The sequence below is a fragment of the Crotalus tigris genome, unplaced genomic scaffold, assembly GCF_016545835.1.
Source record: "Crotalus tigris isolate CLP2741 ecotype Arizona unplaced genomic scaffold, ASM1654583v1 scf7180000024441.2113493, whole genome shotgun sequence".
Taxonomy (NCBI): Eukaryota; Metazoa; Chordata; class Lepidosauria; order Squamata; family Viperidae; genus Crotalus; species Crotalus tigris.
The window spans coordinates 1249655-1270619 of NW_024100610.1; the positions used below are offsets into that span (position 1 = coordinate 1249655).

At 39.6% G+C, this 20965-nt stretch overlaps 1 protein-coding gene across 1 annotated transcript; it reads right to left on the bottom strand.

Annotated features, from left to right (window-relative positions):
• Positions 1-2986: 2986 nt before the first annotated feature.
• On the bottom strand, positions 2987-14259 carry LOC120302973 (keratin, type II cytoskeletal 5-like). The gene is made up of 8 exons (XM_039332016.1): positions 14085-14259; positions 13810-13979; positions 10527-10741; positions 9103-9163; positions 7788-7883; positions 5897-6061; positions 3934-4059; positions 2987-3211 (listed from the first exon to the last, which is right to left on the bottom strand). The coding sequence occupies exons 1-8, from the start codon at positions 14257-14259 to the stop codon at positions 2987-2989; spliced, it is 1233 nt and encodes a 410-aa protein (XP_039187950.1).
• Positions 14260-20965: the final 6706 nt, after the last annotated feature.

The window sequence follows — 20965 nt, forward strand, 5'->3', positions numbered from 1 at the left end:
TGTGTAAATTTAAAATTCGTAGGAATGACAGTGAAAACAAACCAGCTTTATAAATAGTAGTTTAAATTTGTCAGTTTTGAGCCAACCATGGTTAATTATAGTTTGTCTCTGTTGCCACTCATACAAAGTGGAGGTCAATCCTTCTAATCAGTGGAGGAGACAAGATTAACAGAAGAATTGGAATGGACCTTGGAGGTCTTCTTGTCCAATCCCCTGCTCAAGCAGGAGACCCTCTACCATTCCAGATAAATGGCTGTCCAATCTCTTATTTAAAAACCTCCAGTGATGAAGCATCCATAACTTCTGAAGGCAAGCCATTCCACTGATTAATCATTCTCACTGTCAGGAATTTTTTTCCTTAGTCCTAAGTTGGATTTCTCCTTAATAAGTTTCCATCTGTTACTTCCTGTCCTGCCTTCAGGTGCTTTGGAGAATATATTGATCCCCCTCTTCTTTGTGACAGCCCCCTCAAATACTGGAAGACTGCTATCATGTCATTCCTAATCCTTCTCTTCACTGCAGCCATTCTTTATAAATTTTAGCCTCCAGTTTCCTAATCATCCTTGTTGCTCTTCTCTGTACTTTTTCTGGAGTTTCAATATCAGTTCCTTATGGTGACCAAAACTGGATGCCGTTGAAAGGGATACTTGAGCCTGAAAGGAGACTAAGCTCATTGATGTTACAATAAATGGTGGCTTATCGTGGCATTCAAATAAAACCATTGTTTCATGTGATCAATTTATAGGGAAGCCCCATTTCCCTTTTGTATTAATTTGCATAGCTACCCAGGTTCTACAAATTCTCTAGCAGTCAGCTGATTAGGTGCAACTTCTTCACTGGAGTTTCACATGGGCAGCAATGAAATTCCATATGTGATTGGTTTTGCTTCATTCTAATGATTCATGTTATGGAGTGGATAGGTAGCACTTGTGACTGCTATAAAAGAATTACATGATCAGTGAGTGATTCTTAAGACATTTCCTGGAACTTATACTGAATGAAATTAAATGTTTGGAGAAAAGATTATAAGAAAGTTCAGATTCCTTACCCATCCTCACAGTTCCTCCTGTGCGTATTCTGTTAAAAGAAAGGGAAGGAAAAAACAGATATTTCTTAAATTGCATAGCCTTGGTTGCTCTGATATTTTAAAGATCTGTGTAATACAGATATGAATTTTTCAGATTAGTTTTGAAATTTCTACCAACAAGAAAATTCTTTAGTAACTGAATGGATGAACAGACACAATCAGACAGAGAGATGCAAAGATGCTTTATAACAAAGAGCAAATGTCACATATCTGAACAATAAAACAAAACTGTTGACTTCCATATATGACTTGAAACTATAGCCATTGGCCAGCTTGGCTAAGCATTCAGAGAGTTCTACTCTGGCTTCATCCAGAGGGCAGCAGCTTTATGTGAAGAAGAGCATTCTGCCTTTAGCTACAATGAACTAGTACATATTTGTCCTTATATCATTTCACATCATCCCACTGAGCCTTTTTTATTGTTGTTGTTGTTGTTGTTTTTATTGTTGTTACCATTCCCATGCTGCAAGAGGCAAGGATGAAGGCAATGAGTAGCTAAAGACCACATAACTGGCTGAAAGTTAAGGCCAGGGTTAAGACAAAAACCTAAATTCTAGGAACACATGTGCTGGATTGGATCAATGATCCATCTCAACCAGAGTCCTGCTTGCACCAGAGCCAGCCGGGTCCCTCTTGAATACTTAGGAGCTAGAGAGCAGCTCAGAAGCAGATTCTATCTGTTCCCTAGTAGCTGTCAGACACATGCAGCTTCTGATCTTGAAGAAAATGCAGGTATCTTTGATCTGATACCTTTTAAAATAGTATTTTACACAACTTGTAGCTGTCCTGGATTCTGATGGCCTGATTGTCATCTCACCTTTATTTATGTATTTATTTATTTATTTATGAGACTTATATACCGCTTTAAGTGCAAGCACTCTCTAAGCGGTGTACACCAGTAAGCAATGTACATATATATTTACATTGCCCCCAACAATCTGGGTCCTCATTTTACCTACCCCGGAAGGATGGAAGGCTGAGTCAACCTTGAGCCGGTGAGATTTGAACTGCTGACCTGCTGAACACAGTCAGCTAAAGTGGCCTGCAGTACTGCACTCTAACTGCTGCGAACATAGCTAATGCCTTCCTCCTCCTTTTCTCCCACATTATGAACCCTGTGAGGTGGTTTGAGCTGAGAGTGAGTGACTGATCCAAAGTCACCTTGCTGGCTTTCTTGCCTGGGGCAGAAATAGAACTCACAGTCTCCTGGTTTCTAGACCAGCACCTTCACCACTACACCAAGCTACACCAAACTATTATTTTGCTCTTAAACCAACCAGCCAAGCTGGCTGGTTAGTTTAAGAGCAAAAGAATAGCTTAACACAAGATAACTAAGGACAACTTAAGCCTTTCTCACTTATAGAATGAGATGAAGACAACCTAAGAGGAACTGAGCCCCTCCTCCCCCAATACATTGTCTGGACATATTTGTGCAATGGCTGCTGCAAGTGGGGACACATTGATACTTTCCTCCTATCTCATTTCCCTGAATAAACAGACATGTTATCAGAACTACAGTGGCTGAACCCATTTTATGATGAAGAATAACCTTCTAATGTCATTCAGCCCTGTTGAGGCAACTCAAAGCCGCTCCTCATTTAGTAATTGTGGCACAACAACAGTTGGGTGAGAGTCTGTTGCATTGCATGACAAGCTCCACCCATTTGGACATGCGTGTGATATCAAGGCAAAAGGAGTAAGCTTTTTCTGACAATAGCAATAACAATAGCACTTAGACTTATATACTGCTTCACAGTGCTTTACATCCCAGTGGCACACTGCTGCTTTTGTCAGACTGAACCATTTAACATTTACCATTTAACACACATCCTGCCAATACCGAGGACAGTGCAGTAGTAAATAAAACAATCCATCCTATTTTGAGATTCTATTTGAGCATCACCTGTTCTCTTCTCCTTCCAGCATTGTGTTGTATGTTGCAATCTCAATATCCAGGGCCAATTTGGTATTCATGAGGTCCTGGTAATCCCGTAAGATGACAGCCAATTGATCCTTGGAATTCTGTATGCGATTCTGAAGCTCTGTTTGCTTTGCTCGGGCATCTTTTAGTGCACGGTCTCCTTTATGTTCAATATCCTCAATGGCTATTTGCAAAGCAGCTATCTGCAAAAATAAAATAAAAGTAATTCCATCTTCTATTCACAAAACTGCACAAATTATTTTATGGTCTCTGCCTTGTTGTCAGTTGATTCTAAAGCCTCCTTTTCATATCCTTCGAGCTCACCCCCTCCCATCCCCCTGCTATTATATCTGGCAGCAATAACAAGACTGAGTCTCCATTAAATTCTCACACCTCATGGCTGGGTTCTGGATAGGAACATGTGAAAATGGGCAAGGAAGAAGAAAGATATGGTTGCTTAGTGGATGGATGGTGGAAGGAATTGATTTTTTTTTCTCCAGCCCAGATTAAAATCTAATCCATTGAAGAACACTTTTTTATGGAAGATAGATATCTTTGCTGGTGCAACGAAAGAATGAGCTTTGTGTTTTTCATTGTACCTACGGTATCAAAGAGATGCAACACTCCTTTTTATAAGTAAATACTATGGCATCTTTGTAAACTACCAACGAATTTTCAAATATAACTCCCACTATAACTCTCATTAGTGGCCATGCTAATAAGGATCATTGTGAATTGCTGTTTACTAGTATGTACTGCCTACCTCAGTTTGACATAATTCTTGAGTTCCATATTATTGGTGCTTGACTCCATGGCAGCAAAAAAAAACCCACCATCTATATGGTATGTTATATATCTTAAGGCCAACATATTTAAATATTGATCTTTACAAAGGCGCCTCTGGGAACAAAAGGATTTTTCTGACCTTTTTCTTCTCATTATCTAATTTGCTCTGCATCAAATGGACAAGCCGGTTCAACTCAGTAATTTCATCACTGGTTTTTTGCAGACTTTCACGGCACTGGCATTTTTTGTTCTGAAGATCCTCAATCTAATAGCCAGAGAAAAGACAGAAGAGCAATGGAACTGTGATCTAGAAGCATTAATATTGCCACTTCATTGGTTGTCGAACTTCAGCCTTTTTAAATAGAAGCCCATGGGTTCCCTTGAGCAAAAGTACTTTTGGGAACCAGCAGCTCCATCCTCACCTGTAAACATTCTTGAATCATCTGCCACTGTACAATTATCCAATTATTCAGATTTCATCTGAAGGGATTAGCTGAGTCACAAAGTTGCAAAGTGGCATATTTCTGAGATCTTCTCTAAGAGAGTATCACAGAATGCTTAAAACGAAAAGATGATTTATTCAAAATAAGCCACAAGAGCTAAATAATTAAGTGATCCCTTCCTTTCACTAATATATCCAAATATAGGCAGTTCAGAATTGCTTTCTATTGTTTCTCCACCCCCATCCCCACACTTGTAATAAGTACTTCTTAATAAATGATCTTCTCAAAGCTATTTTAAATGATAAACCTGAAATAAATACAATTTGGGGATAGGGTGATGATGCAGTTTGGGTTTGTTTGCTAAATATATTGTTGGATGGAATCTAATCCTCTTTGATCCAGTGGTTGAGGCACCAGGCTAGAAGCCAGGAGACCATGAGATCTAGTCTCTCTTTAGGCATGAAAGCTGGCTGGGTCACTTTGGGATAGCCGCTGTCTCTCACCCCAACCCACCTCATAGAATTGTTATTGTGGAAAAAAAGGAGGAAAGAGTATTATGTATTTTCACCACCTTGAGTTATTTATAAAAAATAATAGAGGTGGGATTAAAAAAAACAACTCCTAAAAATAAAACTGAGATTCATTTGGTCCTACTATTTAGAATAATTTGTTGCGCTTAGATCCAGGTTGCAAACATTAAACTCCAAATATTGAGTCTTGGAGTTATTTTTTGTTTTTTGTTTTTTGCAAATATAGTACCTGCCTATTCCACTATGACATCTTTGTATACTGGGTGAGAAATATGAGTTTTTACATTATATGCTAGATCAGACATGTCAAACTCGCAACATCACGTGATGTCATGCAATGTATCGGGACGGTTTTGCCATTGCCGGCAATGGGGTGGGCATGGCTTCTACATGACTTGGGCCGGCAGTTTATGACACCCCTGTGCTAGATCATTACTTGGATGGCTAGTACCACCATCTATTTTGATTCATTAGCGAGGTCTTAGTTTATTACTAGGATTTTTAGAAATACTCTAAGCCATCCTAGTGATGATCTAGCAAATAATGTAATATGCAATAAAATAAACATTACAATGTCTGCAGTATTAAGCTGGGCTGATACCACATATGAAAATGAAGTAACTTTATTTCACACCTCTGTGACTACCAGTGCTGATATTTACAGGAATAGCAATGGCTCAGTAATTGAGGAACAGATTAATGAAATGATATGAAAATTGTTTCATCATATCCACTGATTTGGATATTTTAATTAGCCCACTTTGACTATGTTATTATGATATTACTATTCTTATAATTACCTACTAGGCTGAATAATACATTTGATTGACTTAGAATTAATCAATCTTTAGCTTTACATGAGAGGTTCATATGTCTTTTGGTGTGGGCAGCTGTCAACAGTGCCAAGAATAGCATTGTTAAGAAGAGCATTGGAGAAAAGAAGAGTACTTGGAGAAAAGACTGATGGAGCATCCTTGCTAATATGAAACCTACAAACTAAGGGTTGGCTAACAAGAAGATGCAAATCAGAAATCAGGACATGATATGTTCTGGTTTTCTTTATTTTCTGGTTACTTAGATGAACACTAAAAAAATGGGAAGAATCAGCCACCCATACTTGGTTTCATACCTGGTTTTGATAAAAGAGGTTAGCTTCTTCCTTGCTTCTTTGGGCAACGTTATGATACCAACTATCAATGTTCTTGATGAGGACGTCCATGTCCAAATCTCTGCTGTTGTCCATATTGAGCACTACAGATGTGTCAGAGGGATGGCAGTTCAATATAGCATGTTCCTGGAAGTGCACAGAATCTGCTTGAGATCATAACTCAGCAATGGAAGTGACATTAACAGTCTCTCTAGAAAATTAATGGACCAAAGTTACTTGCACATCTAATTTTTGAGCAATTGATGGCATCGATACATCATTTTAATGACGATCGCTTCTGGCATACACCTGATGTGAAGCCTATCTTTCTTTTATGTCACACAAGTCTCATCAACCCTTCCAAGCTCAACTAGCAAAACACTTCATTTTTAAAAATAATTATACAGTAAACTCAAGGCAGTGAATATACCTAATACTCTTGCTTTCCATTTACCCCACAACAACAACCCTGTGGAATGGACTGAGAAAGCAGGACTGACCCAAAGTCCCCCCCCCCAGCTGGCTTTCAGGCCTGAGGGAAACCTAGAATCCACCATCGCCTGATTTCTAGGACAGCACATTGACCACTACACCAAACTGGCTTCATAAAAGTTGTAATGTATTGAGCTAAATTTGTGAAACAGATTGCTGGGATCTGTGTAAGAACGGTTAGCAGACATGTGGCCTGCCAGCCAGACTTTCTGTCTACAGCAGTGTTTCTCAACCTTGACAATTTTAAAGCATGTTGACTTCAATTCCCAGAATTCCACAGCCAGCAATGCTGGCTGTGGAATTCTGGGAGTTGAAGTCCACATGCCTTAAAATTGTCAAGGTTGAGAAACACTGGTCTACAGACTAGTTAGTATGCATTTAAGTGGGAGAATACTATAATCTGATTGGTTGCCGCCTCCTAAGCTGAGTGTATAAATAGGGGTGGAGAATGTGCTTTTCAGTTTCGGTTTTGCCTTTGCAGTAAAGGGAGTTCTGTTTCATCTGCTGCCTCTTCATCTGCTGCCTCTTCTATGCCGCAATGAACAGCAAACATAACAAAAGTCATATACATTCTCCTATAAATTGTACAAAAATTATTTGTAGGGTCACAATTACAGTAAATCCTACAATCAAATTCCAAAAGTTCTTTTAAAAGATTGGGGAATTGTCAGAGGAGTATGGGAAGCCCATCACTTTGCTCTGGAAATTTTCAGTAAGGGCACCAATAGACCTATTTTGCCTTTTAATTTTTTTTTTTAAGAATCAAAAATTAATAATAGTATTGCAGCATTTTGCTCCTGAATGTGGGTGTTTTGATACACATTTCAGAACCAGAGGCTGCTGTTTGCTCAGCCCTAGCAGCACATTTGTTAAATCAGCTATAACTACCTTTCTAGATTTATTCTTTCTAATTGTATTAAAGCTGTCAAAAGGAGATCCAAGAAGCTTGTTACTAACTGGACCTCTTTGCCCTTTTTCCAATATGGAAAATGTAGAGGAGTGTGGCAATCTAGAAGACAGTTTATGTTGAAAAAGACTGATCCCTATGTGAAATTCCTTCATAAAATAATGGCAGAGGGATCAGTAAGATGGAGGATGGATGGATGGGAGGGATATCATTTTGTATATGGGACAAAATAGGAGGAAGAAGGAATATTAGATATGTTCACTGGCTTGAGTTATTAATAAAAATAATAAAGGTGGGATATCAGTAAAGTAAATAAATATTTGGCATTTCCAAAGTCCTTAGGTTATGGACCTAATCATTACTTTTTTCAACAATAACTTTCCAGTAAATATACTTGAGCAATCAGTGATATGCAATGAAAATTCTAGTACTAATGCTTAAGAGTTGTTTGCATTGCAATTTGAGGATACAGACCTCTGTAAAAAAACACTTCAGGAATTCTTTATTCTCCATCAACAATTCCCTCTTCAGTTCCCGCTCCTTCTGTTCTTTGAATTCATTATCTACTTGCTGAAGGGAGGAAAAAGACATTGATAAAAATATATGTAACTTCAAAATCAAAGTGAATACAGTAGCTGCGAGAGGTTTGATTCCAATCTTTGGGAAGAACATTTAAAACAAAATGGAGTCTGAATCTTTATATTACAGAACTTCTGTCAAAGTTTTCAGAAATGGGTTGGGTAAGATAAATTTGGCAAAATGTATTTTGCTGCAATAGTAGATTCCTGAACTTGGTAGGGAGTAGAACAAGATAATCTCCAAAGACTCTTTTACTCCTTATATTCTGTGATTCTAACTTGCATTTTGAATTGTTACTTTGTTTTGTATTTGCTTCCATAATTTTTGTGCTATGCAGTACACACTGGTCTTATTTGCTTGTTATGCCTGTTCAGAGGCCTGTTCTTTAAGTACAAAATAAATGGGAAGGGAACATGTTCTCCTGTTAGGCATATGCATCCATAACAATGCATCCCTACGCATAAGAACCTGATATACACAGCAGCAGGCAACCAAATTACAGCTTTTATAGAGAATGACATTCACAGTCATAAACCTGTCTCTGTAAGAGCTTGCCCTTGAGGCCATAGGTGTCCCTACCTCAAGGACATTTTGTAAAATGGTAAAACAGTCTTCTTCAAGAGAGCCCTGGCATCTGCCTGAAACAGCTGTTTGAGTAGCAGTATTTGTTGATTTTAATGGTTTTGTTTTAGGAATATGTTAAAGCAGTTTTGAGTGTAATCTCTCTAGAATAGCGATAGGAGAGAGCATCCATAAATCAATAAGGGAGCTTTTTCTCTCTGCCTTTTTGAAAGCCAAGGTCCTATACAGTAAGCTGTTCTTTGTTTTAATGCCTGGACATGCCCAGAGTCAGCCATTCTCTGCATGTTTGGTATGAACATGCAGACAAAACCCCTTAGGAATGAGCAGACCAATCTATCAGTGTTTTTAATATTGGGATTATAGCTGGCAGAATTCCCAACCAGATCTATGGAGTTAATCGGGAAGATGGATTAAATGGGTACTGTACCTTTAAACACTATGGAATGTCAATGGGAAAGCAATGGGCATTGTATACTCTGGCTATCAAAAGAAATAACTATGTAAGTGGATTTATCTTGTCTACTAGAGTTAAATCAGTATAGACATTTCCCCTATTTATTCCTCTGTTTGTACTAACATATGTGGATTTTTTTTAAAAAAAATATGGGCAGATCACTTACTTACTCACCTGCTTGAGCACGATAAACTCATTCTCTAAGTGTTCTTTTCTATTATTCTCCTCTTTATATCTTGCAGAATATCAAAAAGCAAAAGCAGGGCAGAGAAGAAAAGAAATCAGTTTAGTAATAGTTCCTTCTTTCATTTGTTTGGTTTATATTATGCCTTTCTACTAGACCAGTGGTTCTCAACCTGTGGGTCGGGACCCCATTTGGGGTCGAACGACCATTTCATGGGGGTTGCCAAACCACGCTGTCTGCCATTTTTTTCCCTTTTCCCTAGCTGTCCTACTCCCTCTTATTGGTGGCCACACCCACTTGGGGGTCACCACAGCATGGGGAACTGTATTATGGGGTCACAGCATTAGAAAGGTTGAGAACCACTGTACTAGACATTCAAGACACTGTACATATCATTCCTCCTCTAATTTTCCCATAACAACAACCCTGTAAAGTACTGAATAATTGACCCAAAATCACCCAGGAAGTTTCCATGGCTAAGGGCAGCATTCAGTTTGGGTTGTTTCAGTCCTAGGTCAGCACTTAAACCAATGTGCTCCACATTCTACAATACAGTGCTAGTGATTCCTTTCAGAGAGGAAAATGGTTGCTAATGTTGTTTGGCATGAAGTGGTAAAACAATAAATCTGTACAATTTCAATTTCTATTCCCCCAATATTGTTTTTGAGCCTGCAAGGACATAGACATAGCATCTGACTATAATTCTTTACAAATATCCAGAATCAACAGTAATTGTGGATAGGAACATTTATATCTGAGGTAGACCTCAACTTACAACATCCATTTATTGACTGTTCAAAGTTACAATGGCATTTTTTAAAAAAGTGATTTACAACCAGTCCTTGTATTTTCAGCTATCACAGATTCGCCACAGACACATGACTAGGTGCTTGGCAACCCGTATGTGTTTGTGACAGTTGCAGCATACAGGAGCCATGTGACCACCATTTTGTGACCTTCCCAGCTGACTTCTAACAAGCAAAGTCAATGAGGGAAGCCGGATTTATTTAAGGATTGCATCATTTACTTAATAATTTGCAATTATTTACTTAACAACTGCGGCAAAAAAGTCAAAAAATTTGGGACAACTCTATTATCAACTGCCTTGTTTAGCAATAAAGCTTGTGGTCCCAATTTTGGTTGTAAATTGAGGACTACCTGTGCTTAAAATCATTTGAATATGGAACCTAAAATGCTGCCCAATTCTACTTGAAGCTAACTTTGCAATATCTCAAATTTGTCCCCCATTTTTTTTATCCTTAGCTTTTGCTTAGAGGAGACAAGGAAGAGAAACAATATCTGCAGCCATGGTCTACAACTCTCTTCTGGGCAAAGAGTTTTCAGTGGAGTAAGCATCCGTTCACCAAAAAGAATAACCACATTGCACGATCAACCTTCTTATGAGGTAGCTTACCTGCTTTGGTACTCCTCAATCAAGTCCTGCATCATTCTCTGCTGTTTTTCCAATTTATTCTTTTCATTAAACATATAATCAATTTTTTTTCTCAAGTTAGTGATGTAGTTGTCAAACAGAGTGCTCAAGTCTTTCTTAACCATTGGCATCTTCTGGTTTTGCAGCAGTTCCCACTTGGTTATCAGTATCTTGTTTCTTTGCTCCAGGCTTCTGACCTAAAATGCAGAGAGAATAAAATTTGGTGCATTGCTGATCAATTCCTGAGGCTTTGAGAAACAAACAGTTAATACAACATTTTAGACTTTGGCTAGGAAAGGGGCACCTTTGAAACTACAAGACTCACCTGTCCTGAATTAAAGATTTCCTAATTCAACATGCTAAATTCTCCCAACCTAATGTATTTGTCAACCTTACTAGGTAGAGTAGACAGGAACCATGGCAAAATGAGCTAATTCTACAGTAAAGCTGCATCATAACAGAAACTTACAAGTCTAAAAGTAGAATAGAATAGTAGCCACAGGGAAGCCTCTTGTTCTGCCCACTATGCAGCTGCATCCTATTCTCTCTCTAATTTGACCATTCTCTAGGCAGCATCTCTTTGCCCAATGTCATTCTCTCATATTATTACATCAGCCCTTATTTATACCATTTTTTTCCTCTGCATTAAAGAAAGCCCTTGGGGATCTCTCCCAAAGTCTTCTCAGCAGATAAAAGATGGTGGAAAAGAGTGGGGATTTCAGAAACCGAAGGAGCTTCCTCAATACCATCTAGCCAAGTAAAAATTGGACATGTGGAGATTGAGCCCAACCTCAATCTCCTTCTACCACTTTAGGGTTATACTTAATGCAGTAGTGACTTCCCATAGGAAGACCCTCTCAGAGGTTGGAGGCCTTCTCTCTCCTAAGATTGAATGAGCCAAAAATGGTCCTGCTGCAGCAGAAGGTGCCCTAAACAAAACAAATCTCAAGGCGCAATAACAATAAAGCCTCTTCTCTGTGGGTTTGTAGGATGAGTCTTTGATTTGTTAATGAACTTGCTGTTCTTACATGTAGCATGTTTGGGTGGCTCAGTCTAATCCCCAGTGAATGTCAGTAGTTCCCTGAGATAACTCAGTAAATGTATTGATTGTATATGCTGAACATGAACCAAAGAAGCTGATGAAACTGCAGCACCCTTGCTCAGTCTTCTCCACATCTGTTATCAAAAGGATCAGGAATTCCTGGAAGCACAAGGGCTGTATCAAGGGAAGCTCTCAAGGATGGAGAGCCCTTCCAGTCGAACTAGCATAGGCTTCTAATGTCCATGAGCTGATTTTGCTTAGCAAAGATGGGTCATGAACCCAAACCTAATGTGGGAATCTGGGTTTTAACTCCTAAAACAGCCAGAAGCTTGGATTAAATTGTTCCCTGAGGAAAGCCACACTCTGATTATACTTCTCACTAATCTAGTAAGGATGGTGAACATCAGTATGATAGCCTAGGTTCAAACTTCTTTTCAAAGTGACTGAAAGACTTTAGGCCAATTCTCATCCCTTGAATCTAGCTTTTAGAGGATATCTATCTATATATATAAGTGGCTATGTTAAATAGCTACTTATACATATAGATGTAAGCCATGCTTACATCAGGGTCACAGATATAAATAAACATATGTACAAATGGCATGACTGAATTTAACTATGCTGAAAAAATCAATTTTTATATCAAAAATATGTGGAGGCAGATTGCAATATACTAAGAATTGGGAAATTTATGGTCCTCCAGATATTTGTTCCTATCATCTTCTGTTTTGAAAGTGCCAGCTGGGCCTCCTGGGAGTCTTTGTTCAGTAACATCTGGATCACTTGCTCTCCAGTCCTGTGTTGTAGGTCTGCCAGTTTAATTTGCTGGTGAGCAAGGTTTCATTTAAGGATGAGCACCATTAAGATGTAACCTTTGCTACAAATCACTCCCATTGCCTTGGAAATACTGTGCCTTACTAAATATTTTCCAGAGTTTTGAAAACATTCACTTACTTCTATTGCTTCAGCTTTGATCTAAAGCCTGGAATTAAGAAGGAAGTCTGCAAACAAATGCTTGAAGGTGGTCCTTTGAAGTTCAGGAACAAAGATTTGCATCACTCCATAAGGTGAAAATAATTGTGCATCTTACAGTACCTTTCCTTGGACTATTCCTTCTTTTTTCCTGTTATGAATTATAGGTGTAGGCAACTAACATCAAACAGGGCTGCTAGGTCAGGGCTACAAAAGTGCAGAATTGAATCTGAAGCTTCCACAGAGGCACTGAAAAGTAGCTGAAAGTTCAATCAAGACCATTCAGTGGAAAAATGTGACACAATTAATGTTTTTCCACCTCACCATGCTGCCCAAAAGCTGAGAACTTCTAAGGCCCTCATCTTTATCTTCACAGCGCCTCTATGCAATACATTAGGCTAAAGACAGTGAAAGTCAAATCAGTTTAAACTCATGCAGCTTAACTCAGCTCAGCTAAAGAAACAATTCAAATTCATCTTCTTTGTTAGGTAAGATTGAATATTGTGTGTGTCTCTGCGGTTTCACTCTAACACTATGCTCTTATGAAGATCAATCTGCTTCTAAGTGTACTAATAAGCGAGGGGAGGGAGGGAGAAGAGACCTGTTGCTTTTAAAAATGTGCTGTCTCTCTTGTCTGCTTTTACATAAAAAATAAATTATAGCAAGAATCCCAGATCTAGAATTCCAAGCATAGAATTCCCAAATAATACATGGTTTGGTCCTCAGTGTAATAATAGGATGTCATTGATGTAGCCCATTTCAAACATTTTCACATTCAACAACTCTGTTTCACTAACCTCTCCAAAACACTTTTCTTTTTTCCACTGGGTCAGTTTATCCTTTGCATGAATGCCTAGACCATGCTAAATTCTAAACCAGTTAACAAAACACAGTTGCTCTGTATGTGTAACATGCTTGATCCAAACAAATAATCAATGTTACAGTTTTAGAACCTGGCTTGGCTCCCACATACACTGAATCTCAAAATAGATAATTCTGTGTCAGCCTCCTTTAGAAACTATGAACCGTTTGTGTCATGATGTGCCACACTGTTTTCCAAGACATGTTTAAACCAAGCCTTAGTGTCTCAAATTCTTATACATAACACAATATTCAATACCTCCTGGAGTGAGATAACAAAACTAAGGAGACATTTGATTCTTGCCTTCAATCCCTGTATATTCAGCCATGTGTGTAGTTCCTTCTGCCTCAATTGGAGGGGGGGGAGGAGGAAGGGAAGAATTAAGTTACCTTTTCAATGAAGCTAGCAAACTGTGTGTTCAGGTCTTTCATTTGATCCTTCTCTTGGACTTTGACTTGACGATCATGTGGATCAACTCCCAGACAGAGAGGTTCTAAGAGGAGCTTGTTAATATTAACTTCCAATAACCCCTCATTTCTATAGCTTGGCTTGGGAATATCTGTGTATCCAAGATTGTAGGCATCTACGAAAAAGCTGTGGTCTGTGATACTTCTCATATCCATACTACTACCTCTAAGGTTTTTCGGCTGGTGGCCCATGTAACAGGCAATCCTGTGATTTCTCCCAAAGCTATGGAAACTTTTGCTGCTGTTGCCTCTCTTGAAAGAACAGTTGGCTGAGTGGTTTTGCGTCCCATTGATCTGGATCTCATTACTGCCGCAAATGGCCGTGATTGAAGATCTTCGGAGATTGGCTTGAGGAAAGGGCTGCTGGTCCATTGTGTCAAAAGAGTGCTTGGAGGAAAGTGGGAGCCACAAGAGAAGAACAGTGAATGAAGGGACTCCTTTCACGCAAGACTTGAAGCAACTCCTTTTATGCAGAAGGAGAGACTGGTTGGCAGTGTTAATTTCGGGTATTACTGGGTCTGCCTAGCCTGGCAGCAAAATCTTGATCCCAGAGGCTGTTCTAGGAAGTAAACAAAAAAGGCTGGGAAGAATAAAAAGGCTCAAGAAAATTTAGAAAGGTTGACAGTCAACATTTCCCTTATAATTGCTTCTCTTTTATTAGTATTATCAAGGTAACTGGAAAGTCTTATGGTCAAAGCATTTTTGGAATGTGAAGTATTTTCTTTTTCTAACCTTGTGTATTCCATGCCAAAGGTTAGGCTTTCTTCTCTGATAGTGCCCTGAGTTTGGATGCACAGATAGCATTCCATGTTCAGTAAATAAATTGATAGCAATATATAAGTAGTCCTTGAATTATGACCCCATTGGGACCAGACATTTGGTCGTAGGTTGAGACACCCACAGGACCCAAACAGCTCCCAAAATATGGTGATGTTACTGTAGGATAAAGGGGACAGCATAGTGGTGGAATTCAAATATGTGAACAACCGGTTCTCTGTGTGGATGCCACTTCCGGAAGTCCGTTCTGGGCCTGGGCAACAAAAAATTAGCTATCGGTTCTGCCTAAGTGGTGCAAACTGGCTGAATCCCTCTACTGGGACAGCACAATGTTTTACAATGACCAATAATGCTTCATGGGCTCTAAAGCACCTTTTCTGAGGCTGTAGTAACTTTGAATTAAATAACCTGTTGTAAGTCAAAGACTACCTGTAAGTGAAGAGACAAAAGTCCTTTCCTACCCTCCCAACTCTGCAGCAAGTAGAAAGATGTTCAGTATACTGTAAAGGTGAAACTGACAAATCACCCATCAGTTTCATCACCAAAAATATTTACTTTGTATTCTGCCTTTATTTTTCTATAGATTATATGCAGAAGGAGATTCTGCATTCATAATATTCCCTCCCTATTTTTGCCATAATAACCCTGTGAGGTGGGTTGGGCTGAAAGAAATAATGAATGGCTCAAATCACCCAGCCAGTTTTCATGCCTCAGGTAGGATTAGAATTCACCATCCTCTAGATTCTAGTTCAGCACCTTAACCACTATGCCATACTGGCTCTAAAAATTAAATGCAAAGGTTCTGAGGGGAAAAAAACAGTTTCATTATCACTGTTTCCTTTTTCACTGACCAAATTTACTAAGATGTTCCATAATGAACCATATCTGCTTTGAAGCTGACTGAAAGTTAACCAGTTTTGTATCTATCTGCTATTGTGTCTCTCCCAAGAACAGGAACAATTAATTCTAATAGAACTGAATAAATACTCCCATTTCCTTGTTTTTACTCTGAAATTCCATCCTCATCAAATATGACACTTGACAGATGTGCTGCAGCACTTCTTTTGTTTATTTCTCCTTTAATTACATCTGTCCTATGCCCTAACATCTGGTCTTTAAAAATTGCATTATTCAGCATGTATCCTTCTTTAAGTAGATGCAAAGAGGACAGAACAACTTTCTTTCTACAGTGCTGAAAATGTCAAAAATTGGGAACATGCCAGACTTGTTTTTGGACAAATAGAGGGGCTTCTGATCTTTTCTTTTGAAGTTCCTCAGAAGAAAAGTGAATATTTATCAATTCTATTTTCTGCCCCTAACTTCACCTTCAGTGTAAATCTGGAGAATCCAGTTCCAGTGCATAAGACAGATTATTCTATTCAGGGAAAGCCTAGAAGTAATTCAATTCTTAAAATGTTTTCCAATGTTATTGGTAATCATTAGTTTGGAAAATCAAAACTGGAGAATACACAGCCATGGAAAAATTGACTGCATATATTCATAAGAGAGATCTAATCAAATTCAAGGAGTAATGGCTCCCTTGTATACAAGATACCACACAGTGAGGCAATTTAAGACTTAGAATCTGCTTTTTTAAAAGGAGAAACTGTTAAAATAATTAAAATGATCTAAACAGAAATGAGTAATAATTATAGAACTTGAAAGCATAGTATAAAGTTACTTAAGTATAAGGTGACCAACTTTTTTACAATGAAAAGGAGGACACAAATAAATTAAAGAAAAAAATATCATAAAAGCTGGCCCGGCCCATGGAAGGTCAACCGCCGCTGCGCCCCTGCCCGCAGCCACCCCACCAGCACCGCTGTCCTGCCATGTAGAGCGGGCCCCGCAGCTCCCAAAGCACCAGCCGCACCGGCTCCGGCCCCGGGGGGCAGCCCACTGTTGACATACCCTGCCTGCAGCTGCCCCACCAGCACCACCACCCACCCTGCGCAGCCCCATGTAGAGAGAGCCCTGTGGCTCCCACAGCACGGGGGGCAGCCAGCCGCCCCTCACAACCCCACCCGCAGCACCCCCGCCGCCCCTGCCTTTTGCGCCCGTACCCATTATTGCTCTAGCAGAGCCGAAGATCAAGAGAAACTTAATGCTCCAGTCTCCTCCAGGTATCTTCGGAACTAACTGGAAGATAGTGTAATTGGGTAGCAGGGAGGGGTGCAAAGTTCCTCCAATTCGCCTTCGCTGCAGACAACTTGCATGTGCAAAGTTTGCCAGCCGGGTGTTTTGGTGTGCTCAGCAGCAATTCCTATTGGCTTTCGAAAGCCAATAGGGGGAGTAGCACAACTCATGCAAAAGTTGAAAAAAAACCATCAAAAAAAAGATGCCGGAACGCCGTTATGAGCGTTCTATGAGAAAAAAAAATGCCCTGCAGATTAGTCTTCAAATATCAAAAAGGAGGACATGTAGGAGGACACTTTTCGAGGGAGGCAGACCTTACAAAAAGAGGACTGTCCTCCCTAAAGGAGGACGGTTGGTCACCTTAGTTAAGTAGCAGTTAGCAGTTGGAGAAAAAAGAAAATAAAGGAGAGAAAAAAGAACAAAAGTGGCGAGCTACTTGAATGCTTTTCCTTATAGAAAGTTTTTCATTGTTTTGCTTTTTCTTAATCATTACATCATTTGAGTTCCCACTAATGTACAACCCTCACCTCAATGTAATTTCTGTCCAACAGCAACAATAATTATATATAATTAATTATTTTATATGTACTGCAAACAGAATAGAGCTGGAAGAGGCCTTGGAGTTCTTCTAGTCCAACCTCCTGCTCAAGCAGGAGACCCCATTTCAGACAGGTGGCTGTCCAGTCTTTTCTTAAAAACCTCTAGTAATGAAGCACCTACAAACTCTGAAGGCAAAAGCTGTTCCACTGGTTAATTGTCCTCACTGTTAGGAAGTTTCTCCTTAATTCCAGGTTGCTTCTCTCCTTGAATAGTTTCCATCCATTCTTTCCTGTCTTGCCTTCCGGTGCTTTGGAAAATAAGTTGACCTCCTCTTCTTTGTGACAGCCCCTCAAATACTGAAATACTGCTATCAGTCAACCCTAGTCCTTTTCTCTAGACTGGTCATACCCAATTCCTGAAGCTGTTCTTCATTTTTTCTCCAGACCCTTAATCATCTTAGTTGCTCTTCCCTGCACTTTTTCCAAAGTCTCAACATCTTTTTTGTAATGTGATGACCAAAACTGGATGCAGAATTCCGGGTGCGGTATTGCTAAGGATTTATAAAGCAGTACTAATACTTCGTGTGATCTTGATTCTATGTCTCTGTTTATACAACCCAGGATTATGTTAGCTTTTTTGGCTGCTGCCCCACACACTGCTGGCTCATAGTCAAGTGATCATTCTCTAGGACTCCGAGGTCCCTCTCACAGTTACTATTTTTCAACCAGATTTTGCCTAATCTATACTAGTATCTTTGATTTTTCCTGCCTAGGTGTAAAACCTTGCTTTTCCCCCACATTAAATTTCATGTTGAATAGAGCCCATTGTTCAAGTCTGTCAAGATCTTTTTGTATCCTGAGCTTGTCTTCTAGGGCGTTGACTATTCCTGCCAGATTAGTGTCATCTGCAAATTTGATGACTTCCAATTTGGGTCAGTCACCGGAACCATTGCCGGCAATGGGGTGGGTGTGGTTTTGCTATTATGCATCCGGCCCGCGGGGTGTCAGTTTGACACCCCTGGTCTAGAGGCAATTCTAGTCATTCTGAGACTCAACCTACAAAATGAGAAACAAGAAGACTATATCCAAACCGAACATAATAAGGAACAATTACCAAAAGAAATGAACCTATATATGAAATTTTAGAGAAAAACTGATGAAAACATGTCACTCATAGAAGAAAATAACAACCAAGAGCAATTCCCCTACTATCTAATTCAGCCCAGTCCAGTGTAGCAGTTGGCCAATTGATTTCTTAGTCTCCCCCTTGAAGAAAAATTTAAAAGGATTTTTTCCCCCAAAATTTTAAAAAAAATTTTCTTAAGGGGCTTGTGTGTCCTGTCCTCACAATCCTCCTGCGTGACGCGCAGAAACCCACCCTGTGTTGGCTGGAGACCCTGGTACCTTTCTGAAGCAATTCTTCCTGAGATTGGACCTTCTGGCGACCCAAACAGACGGAGGCAATGTGGCGTTGCCTGTCACATGCCTGGCAAATGGCGGAGCGGAATCTGCAGTCAGCTCGTTTGTGGCGTCCTCCGCACCCGAAGCACTGAACAGATGCTGGGGCCTTGTCTGGATGCCCCTTCGGCCTTCTTTCTGCTGACTAGTGAAGTCTGTCCACCTCCTCTTCAGGATCTGCTTCTGAATCTTCTCGAGCGTCCTCTTGATGGATGGTCACGGTGGCTGGAGGGTTCCTGGTGAGCCGCAAAGCCTTCCCAGCACCGCCTGCTGCTTCCTCAGCTGCAACCTCTCTTAAGGCATCTTGGAACGACACCTCTTCTTTCACAAAAATCTTCTGTTGCAGGTCTCTACTTCATAGGCCACACATGAAACAATCTCGCAGCCTCTTTTCCAGGTCCTTGAATTCACAAGGCCTGTCCGCTTGTCTTAAGGCAGCAATAAAATCCACAGCAGATTCACCCAACCTCTGGTCTCTCTGCTCAAACACATGCCTCCAAGCTATGACAGACAATTTAGGCTGGAAATGTTCCTTCAACATCTTCTTCAAGTCAGCGTATGTTACTGACTCCAGAAGTGCAGGGGCCACCAGATTTTCCGCAATGTCAAAAGCTTCCTGGCCACAGGCACACAGAAGAGTTGCTCCCTTCAGGCCTTCTTCCCTGATTTGATTTACTTTAAAGTAGTTCTCCACCCTTGCTACGTATGAATTCCATCTCTCCGGGTGGGAGACATCAAAGTCAGTCAAGCGGCCAATTTTCAACATCATACTTTTACGGCCTTTGCTAATTGCCTCCTCTGCAAGCTAGTAAATTTTTTGGGGGAAAGGGTCCTTTCAGCGATGCTGTACTGGCAGGCTTAGTCACGAATGCAGGACGCCGTCTTCCGTCTTCAACTTTCTCGGTGAGTCTTATTTGTTCCTTTTACTTGCAGGGATCCCACCTTCGTCGCCATAGTTGTGTTTTCCGTTCGTTGGCAATTGACGAAGACACATGATGAAACAACAAGCTTTTTATTACTCTTCTCCTACAACCAAGCAAGCAGTAAAAGGCATGCAGGCCTTTTTTTTTAGTTTTTATTTTTCCTTTTTTCACTATACAACAAAAATAAAACTGAAAAATACATTTTTTCCCTTAACAAAACTGTGTTATACATCTCATATATATTATCTACAATTTATTTACATCAGTAAGCATGTCTTTTTCTTTCTTTGTTCTAGCCAATCATTTGTTCCATATTTCATAAAATTCTGTTGCCTCCTTGTCTTTTAATTCTAGCATAAGTTTATTCATTTCCGCGCATTCAAGAATTTTGTATATAATCATATCGTTTGTAGGTATGTTTTCACCCTTCCAACACTGAGCGTATACTATGCGGGCTGCTGTCGATATATGTATAATGATGTGTTGGAGTTGCTTTTCCATCTTTGAATTTATTATATCCAGAAGAAATAGTTCAGGTTTGAATTCAATTTGCACCTTGGTTATGTCCTGTATCCAGTTCCCTATCCGTTCCCAATTGCTCTTTGCTTTAGGGCACAGCCACCACATGTGATAGAATGTTCCTTCCTTATTTTTACATTTCCAACATTCTGGATTCATATTTTTCTACATTTTAGCCAATCTCGCCAGTGTTAAATGCCATTTATAGAACATTTTGTATTGATTTTCCCTATATGCAGTTGACAGTGTCAGTTTACAATTTATGTTCCATAATCTTTCCCATTCTTCCAGATTTATATTTCGGCCCACATTTCTTGCCCATGCTATCATTGGCCCTTTCACTATTTCTTCCTCCAGATCTACTGTACCTCTAATAAATATTTATAGGTTTTTGTTAAAAATTTTCCTTCCTTAACTTAAAATTTTATCCAATTGATGTGGGGTCTCGCTTATTCCGTGCTCTTCCATATCCTTACTATGTTTAGATTGGATCTGTAAATATGGCCACCAATCTATGATTATTCCTTGTTCTTCTAATTCTTTTCTTGATTTGAGGTTTCCTTGGTTGTCTAATAGTTCTTTGTATCTAATCATCTTTTTCTTATCCAAGGTGTTAGGATGAATCATCACCTCCATCGGTGAAATCCAATTTGGGATTTTCCTATAATGTCTTTTTTTAACTTTTTCCCACGCCCGAATCAGCGCATCTCTTATCTGATGTTGATA

Excerpts from the sequence above, each read along its gene's own strand:
- LOC120302973 (XM_039332016.1), bottom strand. The coding sequence starts at position 14,259 with ATGGACCAGCAGCCCTTTCCTCAAGCCAATCTCCGAAGATCTTCAATC. Across the intron at positions 4,060-5,896 it reads ACCTCTTTTATCAAAACCAG|ATTGAGGATCTTCAGAACAA; the intron begins GTATGAAACCAA and ends TCTGGCTATTAG. Across the intron at positions 3,212-3,933 it reads TAGATAATGAGAAGAAAAAG|ATAGCTGCTTTGCAAATAGC; the intron begins GTCAGAAAAATC and ends TTATTTTTGCAG.